Source organism: Chiloscyllium plagiosum, unplaced genomic scaffold (assembly GCF_037043375.1).
Source record: "Chiloscyllium plagiosum isolate Xiang-an unplaced genomic scaffold, Cpla_swu_hap1 HiC_scaffold_42, whole genome shotgun sequence".
Lineage (NCBI taxonomy): Eukaryota > Metazoa > Chordata > Chondrichthyes > Orectolobiformes > Hemiscylliidae > Chiloscyllium > Chiloscyllium plagiosum.
This window is the reverse complement of record NW_028270180.1, coordinates 24,568,393-24,579,613: the sequence shown is the minus strand read 5'-3', so window position 1 is coordinate 24,579,613 and position 11,221 is coordinate 24,568,393. Positions and strand designations below refer to the sequence as shown.

Genomic DNA, 11,221 nt, shown 5'->3' with positions numbered 1-11,221 from the left:
GGGGAATAGATAGAGTAGACAATCTATTTGTCTACCGGGTACAACAGAGTGTTACAAGGGGACATAAATTTAAGGTGAAGGGTGGAAGGTATAGGGGGGATGTCAGGGGTAGGTTCTTTACCCAGAGAGTGGTGGGGGCATGGAATGCGTTGTCTGTGGGAGTGGTAGAGTCAGAATCTTTGGTGACCTTTAAGTGGCAATTGGATAGGTACATGGATGGGTGCTTAAGCTAGGACAAATGTTCGGCACAACATCATGGGCCGAAGGGCCTGTTCTGTGCTGTATTGTTCTATGTTCGATGTTCTATTCATGTTTAATTGAGTGAAAATAGGGCATCTGAGAAAACTCCCCTGCCATTTGTAGTTCTATGGGATCTTTTTATCCACCAGTTGATCTGAAATATGGTACCTCCAGCGATACAACAACTCTCTCAGGGCTGTATGAAGTGCCAGTCAAAACTTTTAGCTCAAGCCTTTTGAGAGTGGCTTGTATACACAGCCTTCTGAGAAACAAGATTCATCCCACTAAGCAACAGCCAGCACTGAGTGAGTCAGAACATACTGTATCCAAAATTTAATAAGTAAAGAAAAAAATTGAATGTCAGAATCCTAAAAGTAACAATAGCAAATAAAAATAACAAGTCTCCAACTTAACAAATCCGATCAGGTTAAAGTAAAAGGCCAAAGCAAAATGTAGCAATGGATGTTCAATAACCATCATATTTTTCTGGCTATTAGCTGCCAACTTGACCCCTTTGGAACAATCAAATAACAAAGACAACTGTCAAAACTTCATTCCCAAACCTTCACCTACTACCACTCACACGGATGCTTTTCTCTACCCAGTCAAGCCTGCCTCCTAATTCGCCTACACTCTGTCTGTAAAAATTACTCTGAACTTCTGCCACTTCAATTTACCACCATGGTCTCTGACCAACACTTCTGTCTCAGGCCAGCTGAGTGCTTCAGTGAGACTCAACATCTCATCTTCCTTAGGTACCTTACATCCTTCAGAATTCAACATTGGGTTTAACCATTTTGAAGCATGAACACTTCCTTCCTTGTCTATTATTTACTCCCACACCCTCAGATCCCGTCATGAAATGGATTCCTTTCAGCAAGGCCAGCCTATTTTCAACTACCCATAATCCTCATTATCACTATCTAGCTTCTCTCCTTCCCTGGTTTATCAACAATTCCTTGGTCTGCCAAAATATTTTCCTCTCTCTTTATGGGCTCCCTCTCCACCCACTCCTTTTCACCCCAATCCCTTGTCATCAGCATACTTACAACATTTTCTCGTTGTTTCTGGTTCTGAAGAAGGTTCACAGGACTCCAAATGTTAAGCCAGTTTTCTCTCCACAGACGTTGCCAGACCTGCTAAGTTTCTCCAGCAACTTCTGTTTGTGTTCCTAATTCAGCACATCTCATCTTACCAACATCGATTCCAATCTCGACCCAGTTTAAATGTGCACTTACTGGCCCCACAAATCTGATTAACTCTGGCAACTAGCTCATGTTGATCTCATAGAGGTAAAAACAATGACTGCAGATGCTGGAAACCAGCTAGGAACTGTAAAACCTGCGCCCACACCTCCTCCCTCACCTCTATCCAAGGCCCTAAAGGACCCTTCCACATCCATCAAAGTTTTACTTGCACATCCACTAATATCATTTATTGTATCCGTTGCTCCCAATGCGGTCTCCTCTACATTGGGGAGACTGGGCACCTCCTAGTAGAGCGCTTTAGGGAACATCTCCGAGACACCCGCACCAATCAACCACACCGCCCCGTGGCCCAACATTTCAACTCCCCCTCCCACTCTGCCGATGACATGGAGGTCCTGTGCCTCCTTCACCGCCGCTCCCTCACCACCAAACGCCTGGAGGAAGAACGCCTCATCTTCCGCCTTGGAACACTTCAACCCCAGGGCATCAATGTGGACTTCAACAGCTTCCTCATTTCCCCTTCCCCCATCTCACCCTAGTTCTAAACTTCCAGCTCAGCACTGTTCCCATGAACTTGTCCGGACTTGTCCGACGTGCCTATCTCCTTTTCCACCTATCCACTCCACCCTCTCCTCCCTGACCTATCACCTTCATCCCCTCCCCCACTCATCCATTGTACTCTATGCTACTTTCTCCCCACCCCCACCCCCACCCTCCTCTAGCTTATCTCTCCATGCTCCAGGCTCACTGCCTTTATTCCTGATGAAGGGCTTTTGCCCGAAACGTCGATTTCGCTGCTCGTTGGATGCTGCCTGAACTGCTGTGCTCTTCCAGCACCACTAATCCAGAATCATGTTGATCTCATCACAGAACGGTAGTGCTGGTGAACAAATGGCACAGGAGTTGGTTGTTGCCTACGTTGCGTGCTTTACAAAAGAGCTTTCCAAATGCCTCCATTGACGCAAACATGTTTCCCCCCTCGAGTATTTATCTAACTCCCATTTGAAACGTGTTCACGAACCAGTTGCCTCCATCCTTTCAGGATGTAGTACCTTCCGGATCACAACAGAAACCAAACGAACTGCGGATACTGTAAATCAGAAGTAAAACCGAAGTTGCTGGAAAAGCTCGGTATGCCTGCAGCTTCTTTGAAGAGAAATCAGAGTTACCGTTTCAGGTCTGTTTCAGTTCTGAGAAGGGTCACATAATCTGAGCTTTTCCAGCAACTCCAGATCACAATGAACTTTCTGCACAATTTATTTTTCTCATGTCACCTCTGCTAGCCTTAAATCTGCGTATTTAAACAGCAAATAGGCTAATTACAGAAAGAGTGGACTTGGGTGGGTGCAGAGAGAAAGGCAGACTCATTGAGATTCTTGTGGAGAGAGGAGAACTTTATCAAGGTAGGCATCCTTGCAAGAGGATTCGCAGTAAGGTTAAAATCAACTAGGCAAAAGTGAGAACTGCAGATGCCGGAATTCAGAGTCTAGGTTAGAGTGGTGCTGGAAAGGCACAGCAGATCAGGCAGCATCCGAGGAGCAGGAAAATCAACGTTTCGGGCAAAAGCCCTTCATCGGGAGGAGGAGGGGTGGTTTTGGACGGGGAGGGTGGGGGGGGGAGAAGCAAGTGTTGGACGGGGGGAGGGGCAGGGGCGGTGTTGGACAGGGAGGACGGGGAGGGGCGGGGCAGTGTTGGACACGCTTCAGAGCGGGACGGGGCTGTTGGACAGGGTTAGTGGGGCAGGAGGGTGGTGTTGGATGGGGTTGGGATTGGGGGCGCGGAGTTGGACTGAATTGGGGGTGAGGGGGGCGGTGTTGGACTGGGTTGGGGGGGCGGGGGCAATGTTGGACTGAGTTGGGGGCGAGGGGGTGGTGTTGGACTGGGTTGGGGGGGCGGGGGCAATGTTGGACTGAGTTGGGGGCGAGGGGGTGGTGTTGGACTGGGTTGAGGGCGGGGGGCGGTGTTGGACTGGGTTGGGGGGGATGGGATGGGGAAGGTGTTGAACTGGAATGGAGGTGGGATGGGGGACAGGGTGGTGGTGTTGGACTTGGTTGGGGGGGATGGAATGGGGAAGGTGTTGAACTGGAATGGAGGTGGGATGGGGGACAGGGCGGTGGTGTTGGACTTGGTTGGGGGCGAGGCGGAGTTTGATGGGGTTGAGAGCGAGGGGGCGGTGTTGGACTGGGTTGAGGGCGAGGGAGTGCTGATGGACTGGGTTGAAGACGGAGGGGGCGGTGTTGGATGGGGTTGGGGCAGGGCGGGGGTCAGTGTTGGACTGGGTTAGGGGCGGGGTGGAGTTGGAGGAGGTTGAGAGCGAGTGGGCGGTGTTGGATGGGGTTGGGGGTGAGGGGATGGTGTTGGACTGGATTGAGGGGGGGTGAGGATGGGGCAGGGTGGGGGTTGGTGTTGGACTGGGTTGGAGGTGGGGTGGGGGTGCAGGGGGGTGGTGTTGGACTTGGTTGGGGGCAGGGTGGGGGATAGTGTTGGACTGGGTTGGGGGCGGGGCGGAGTTGGAGGAGGTTGAGAGCGAGTGGGCGGTGTTGGACTGGGTTGGGGGCGAGGGGGTGGTGTTGGATGGGGTTTGGGCGGGGCATGATGTTGGGGTCAGGGTGGTGTTGGGGGCGGGGGCTCACATGCTGTGTGATGCTGCAGTCTCCTGAATGGGGAGCAGACTTTAAAACTCCGCGCCCCAGATTAGCTGAATAATGCCCACCCATCTCGTTCGGATAATCAAGGTTCCCCAGTACCACTATCCAACACACTACTTAAAAATATACATGATTCCTGATGATGGGCTTTTACCTGAAACGTCGATTTTGCTGCTCCTCGGATGCTGTCTGACCGGCTGTGCTTTTCCAGCACCACCTAATCTTGATTCTGATCTCCAGCATCTGCAGTCATTGTTTTTAACACTAAAAATATACAAGCCTGTTGACCAGCTCCACCTAGTGGCAGAATGTACTCAGTGCGGGCAGCTTCAGCAACCAAGCAACCTCTGCCACCAGATCAAGCTCAGGAGATGGGATTGGTGTTAAAGGTGAAGTGAGTGCCATAATGGGGGCAGGGGGAGGAAGGAGTTTCAGGTGGTGAAAGCGAGGCTTTGCAGGAGGTAACCTCATAGAAAGACATTGCCAGAAACAACAGAATGTAAAGTTTAAAATCACACCACCCCAGGTTATAGTCCACCAGGTTTAATTGGAAGCACACTAGCTTCCCTGATGAAGGAGCGTCCCTCCGAAAGCTAGTGTGCTTCCAATTAAACCTGTTGGACTATAACCTGGTGTTGTGATTTTTAACTTTGTACACCCCAGTCCAACACCGGCATCTCCAAATCATAACAGAATGTAAAGAAGCCCAAGAAATAATAATGTAAGTTAGGAATGTCAATGCAATCCAAGGAAACAGCCCTTAAATATAGAAAGTTAACAACAAATTACATTTAAGCAGGGTCACTTAAAGTGTTGATTTATTGCATTACCAAAAGAGGGACCTTGTGTGTGTGGAGCAGAAGACCATTGAAATAGCTTTTGATTAATATTTTGCATCAGTTTTCACACAATGAGGAACAATACGGAAATTGCAATAAGTGAACAGGAGTGTTCAATATTAGATTAAATTAAGACCTTGAGAAATACACAATGAAGAGGTTCAATGTCTTCAAACAAAAATTAACTGGCAAGCCAGGACATGTCCTAGGTTGTTCAGGAAAAGCTAACAAAGGAAATGGAGACTCTGGTGATCCATTTCCAATCCTCTCTGACTGCAGATGTGCAACCAGAAGGGGCTGGAGCTAATATTTAAAAAAGGAAGAAAGAATAGACCAGGTAATTACAGACTAGTCAATGTAACCTCACTGGTGATTTAAAAAAAAAAAGAGTGAAAAATACTTCTCAGGACAGGATATTTTTCATTCAGAAAGACATGGAGTAGTCAAAGACAGTCAACACAGATTTATCTTTGATTAACATCACTGGATGAAATAACTCTTCAGGGACCTGCATAGCCTTTGACAATAGCACTGCCTCCCACTCAGTCAGGCAGTCAGAGACTCAGTATCCCAGACATTCATCCTTTTATGTTAGCCAAGTCTCCCTGATTGGACCAGATTAACTGCACAATCTAATGGGAGGTTCTCCATTTGGGGAAGGCTAACAAATGGATGTATAACAAATTAATACAAAATACATAACTTAATGATCAGGACCATGAAGCATAGATAAAAGAAAATCCTAGAAGTGTACGTTTACAGCTCACTTAAACTGGCTGGATAGATAAGATGATCAAGAAGGCATCCAGGATCATCTGTATGAGGCACAGAATGCAAGATTAGAGTGGTTATGCTGGAACTGAAAAAAAACATTGCTTAGGCCACTGCTGCAGAACAGTGTACAGCTTGAATCACCACAGTTTGAAATGATGCAATCAGACTGGACAGTGTCTGGAGGAGATATGAGGATGTTACCTAGGCTGAGGAATTTTAATTATGAGGTAAGATTGGACAGATAGGGCGGCACGGTGGCTCAATGGTTAGCACTGCTGCCTCACAGCACCAGGGCCCCAGGTTCGATTCCAGCCTTGGGCGGTGTGGAGTTTTCACATTCTCCCAGTGTCTACATACGTTTCCTCCGGGTGCTCTGGTTTCCTCCCACAATCCAAAAATGTGCAGGTTAGGTGAACTGGCCTTGCGAAATTGCCTGTAGTGCTAGGTGTATTAGTCAGAGGGAAATGGGTCTGGGTGGGTTACTCTTCGGAGGGTTGGTGTGGACCGGTTGGGCTGAAGGGCCTGTTTCCACACTGTAGGTAATCTAATCTAATCTTTCTTTTGAACAGAGAAGAATGTATTGCAGTTATTAACGGGTACAGATACAGGAAATAGGAAGGACCTATTTCTCTTTTATGAGGGGTTAATAACAAGGGTGGGGGCACAGACCTAAATCTACAGAATTCAATGGAATTCTTTTTGCCCAGAGTTGGTCATGGTCTGAAATCCACTATCTGAATAAGTTGAGAGAGACAACACTCACAGCATTTAAGTAGCACGTATCCAAGCAGGGATTAGGAATATGCATTTCAAGTGTCACAACCTCCACAATTACAGACCAAGAGCAGCACAATGGGATTAGACTGGATTAAAGCAAATTACTGCGGATGCTGGAATCTGAAACCAAAAGAGAAAATGCTGGAAAATCTCAGCAGGTCTGGCAGCATCTGTAAGGAGAGAAAAGAGCTGACGTTTCGAGTCCAACTGACCCTTCTCTCAGGAGAAAGTGAGGACTGCAGATGCTGGAGATCAGAGCTGAAAATGTGTTGCTGGAAAAGCGCAGCAGGTCAGGCAGCATCCAGGGAACAGGAGAATTGACGTTTCGGGCATAAGCCCTTCTTCAGGATTCCTGAAGAAGGGCTTATGCCCGAAACGTCGATTCTCCTGACCCTTCTCTCAGCCTAGTATAAATACCTTCCTATTTCTCCCTTTTTTTAGCTGAGACAAAGGGTCAGTTAGACTCGAAAGGTCAGCTCTTTTCTCTCCTTACAGATGCTGCCAGACCTGCTGAGATTTTCCAGCACGTTCTCTTTTGGTTAATGGGATTAGACTGGCTGGCTACTTGTGGGCCAGTGTAAACATGATGAACCAAGCGGCACCTTGCCGTGCTGCAAATTTCTATGATTTCTAAAGTCAAACTTATTTGTGTAATTAAGAACACACTTTTGTAATTAGCCTTTTTTTTGGGGGTTAGAATTTTCTCAATGTACTCTTATCAGCTGGAATGATAAGTTCAATATCAGAATCAGAATGAGGTCACATGAAGATGACCTATTTAGGAGCGAATGGACTGAACAAGGCTTCAAACTGACAGCCAGTTGTATCTATTGGGTGACATTAAAGGTTATACTTGATTGGAAGCAGCAATGCCTTCAAAGGTTTCCAAAATCCATGTGAATTCAAATTCCCTCTGCCTCGCCGGTGTTATTTTCATATCATTGAGTGGCATCGTCAAGGTCACGCTTGATCTAATTGTACATTGAACATTGACAACTTGTGAAGTGCAGCGTATGGTGTTTACCTTTTAATGCCTCTTACAAGTAGGGAAGCCCAAGGCTGATGCATACTGAGACACATCCCATCATCAGACATCTCCAACAGCTCCCGGTCCTGAATCCGCAAACGGTTCCGTTCAGAGGCAATGTCACTGACTCTGTTCTGCAAGTGATTATCGCCCCCTCTCCTATGAGCACCTGGTCCTGTCAGTTCCACATACTGCATAGATAAGATAAAGCATGAGCACTAATGTACAGTCCAGACAGAGAAAGATACAGATGTGGATATGAAAGTTGACCAAGGAACAAATAAATTACAACGCAGAAGGAAACCATTCTCCATATCAACTGATCCCAGATTTGTTCCATTTCTTGTTCTTCAAGTACTTCTCAAATTTCCATTTTTTTAAAATAAAAGAAAAATACTGCTGAAAATCAGAAAGAAAAACAGAAGGGGAGTCCAGAACTAGAGGGCATAGGTTTAGGATGAGAGGGGAAAGATATAAAAAAAGAGATCTAAGGGCAACTTTTTCGCGCAGAGGGTAGTACGTGTATGGAATGAGCTACCAGAGGATATCGTGGAGGCTGGTACAATTGCAACATTTAAGAGGCATCTGGATGGGTATATGAATAGGAAGGGTTTGGAGGGATATGGGCCGGGTGCTGGCAGGTGGGACTAGATTGGGTTGGGATATCTGGTTGGCATGGACGGGTTGGACCAAAGGGTCTGTTTCCATGCTGTACATCTCTATGATTCTAAGTGCTGGAGAAATTCAGCAGGTTTGCCAGTGTATGTGGAGACAGAAACAGAGGTAACATTTCAAACCCAGTGTAGCTCTACTTCAGAAGTGATTCAAAATTCTGAAGAAGCATCGGACCAGACTCAAAACATTAACGCTGTCTTTCTCTCCTCAGATGCTGCCAGTCCTGCTGAATGTTTCCAGCTTTTTCTGCCTTTGTTCCAATTTTAAAACATGGGTAAACAATTGGTAATTTGTTACGATACACATCACCACTGGGAGGATAATGGTTCCACCTCCTTAAAAGCAACTAAGTGATTTGCTTGGTTACTTCAGATAGCAACAAGGAGTCAACCATATTGCTGAGAGTCTGGAATCACATACTGTGGACTCGGTAAAGGTAGCAGATTTCCAATTCTAAAAAGGTGCATTACAGGTTTTGCAACAATCCAATAGTTTCATCCTTACTTTTGTCGACAGTAGCTTTTATTCCCAAATTACTAATCCTTTAGCTAATAAAGTGGGATTTGACCCAATGCCCCCAAAGCATCAGCATTGGCCTCTGGAGTATCCAATGACATTGCCATTACGTCATCGTCTCCCAAATGAAGATTTCAAGTGATGAACAAAAGACACGAGATGATAAGAGGAAAATAACTCTTCACACAACAGTGGCCAGGATGTAGAAGATACTACCTGACAGGGTCGTGGATGCAGATTTAAAAGTAGCTATCCAAAGACATAGACCTGAATGAGAAAGGAATGACAATGATATGGGAAAAGAGTGGGAGAGGTAGGGGAGGAGGGTGTTGAACAGCAGGTGGGGAAGAGAGAATGGGACTAACTAGAAGCAGATGAGTGTTCAGAAGAAACCTTTTCAAATAGCAAATTAGATCTGAATGCATTGCCTGAAAATGTGGCAGATGCAGGTTCAATTGAGGTACTCAAGAAAGCATTGGATAATTAATTTCAGTAGAAACAATGTGCTGGGTTATGTGAAAAGTCAGGGGTTTGGCACTAAATTAATGTGCTCAGGGAACCAGTGCTGACATAATAGGCCAATTGGTCTGTACTGCACAATAACTATCTTGTGATATCTTGAAGAACTCGCCTATTTTCGTGCTGTACTATTCTCTAACTTTATTCTTTATTCATATCACCCTGATCAGAACTTTTGTTTGATGAAAGCCATGTTCATTATGAGGGAACTGATTTGTACGGCTATGAGGAGACAGCAGGGGAGCAGGAAAAACCAGGACAGGCACTACAGGCTGAATGGCCACCTCCTGTACCGTAGTATTCATTCCTCTTCAACTATTCAATTATATCCAGAATAGGAGCTTGCTCAAAGGCTTTAAGACACACCATCTTTTCTTTTTGCTCCAGATAAATCCTGTCTACAATTAAATGTGGAATTACCATACACCAAAATAGCATAAAAAATTCCTTCAGTTCTATCACTGGCTAAAGCACTTGTTTTGTGGGAAACCTTCATCCAATGGCAATGCCAGTTCTTAGCATACAATAAAATTTACCAGAGATGTTGGTTTTGACTACCAAATACATTGATCAATAACAGTCATTCAATTAGACTTTGTAGTTAACACTTACAACGGGGACACATTCAGCGATATTGGGATTGACCAATTCACCCAAGTGTTGTTTGCTTCTTTTGATCTGTTCACTGGAATTGTTATCCTGAGATTCAGACTTCATTTCTTGCACTAGATCATCCAGTCTGTTTGAAAAGATAAAAAAAAAATACAATAAATGATACAGCCACCCAAAGAAAAGAACTCCAATCATGGAAGGCATATGGGACGGAGGATATCCAGCAGTCTGAGCAAACCCTTTAGTCGTACCTCGACCTAAAACACAAGTGAAGCAGGAAGTGCTACAAACCCATGACAGTAAGGAAATTCAGGAAAGTAAATGTTCTCACTTCGTGCTCAAGCATTTCAATATGTTCACTGGTTTGCATTAGATGCTGAAATTTATTAGCAATTAAATCTTGGTAATTTAAGGTAAACGAGGCAGCGCCACAGGTTTTGGATCAAGACCCAGATAAAGTGGATATATTGTTGTTTTTGTACCACTGTTCAGGCAGGTAAATACTAAATTTGCCAACAGCTCCTAGGAAGCTGAGCCAATGGAGCATAGAATTGACAACTTGATGCTAGAAACTATGAGCAAAGAAATAGGACCAAGTAGATTGCCCTTTCAAAGAGATACCATAAACATAATAAACAAAATGGTTTCCTTGTGTAATATATGAAAATAAAATCATAAACTAGGAGTCAGACAGTCACAATTGTTTCACTGATATTCCAATATTTCAAAATCAGTTCTGAAACACAAACAGAGAAAATTCTCCTGCCCAGACATCCCAAGAGTCTCATACAAAGGAGCTTGTCAATATGCACTTCAAGTGCAAATTTGTGTGGTCATTCAAGGATCACCCTGAGGGAGTGATGCTTGCTGTAAAAGAGAATTACAGGTGATTGCATCTCAAACCATCAAAATGTAAAATTAAGTATCCCAAACCATCTGTCGTTTCAAATCAATATATGCTGTGAATGCTATTACAGAATCTGAGAGTCAGCTCAAAACCACATTGTCCTTTAACAACTGCTGCACTGATGACCTGAAGATTACAGTCGAGGTTGAACACTACATCAGTGTCAGTTCACAGCAATCCCCATCCTTTTTAATTTGAAAAAGTAAGTAATCTCCAACCATGAAAGGGACATCTATCTTAGATCTCCCTTTTATAGATTTTATGTTGCAGTCCAGCTAGCAACTAAAGTGCCCACTAAAGACATTTCAAGATAGACCTGGGAATTAATCAATCAAATGGCCATTATGCTATAGCACTATTCTGCATATAACCTCTCCACTCACAAAGCAATCTTGTTCACTCTACTGCTGCAATGTTGAATTTTCAACAGGACTGCACTTTATAAATAGATAACGGGTGAGATTTAGAACACTCGCTAT

The 11,221-nt window shown here is 44.8% G+C and overlaps 1 protein-coding gene across 1 annotated transcript in view; it reads right to left on the bottom strand.

Moving 5' to 3' along the window:
- The window catches only part of trip4 (thyroid hormone receptor interactor 4), a 144,924-nt gene that overhangs the window by 88,291 nt on the left and 45,412 nt on the right, over nucleotides 1-11,221 (bottom strand). Inside the window, exons 8-9 of the mRNA XM_043680516.2 lie at nucleotides 9,836-9,962; nucleotides 7,511-7,704 (exon numbers count right to left, since the gene is read on the bottom strand). Coding sequence (XP_043536451.2) covers nucleotides 7,511-7,704; nucleotides 9,836-9,962 — 321 coding nt within the window. The remainder of the gene's footprint in view (nucleotides 1-7,510; nucleotides 7,705-9,835; nucleotides 9,963-11,221) is intronic.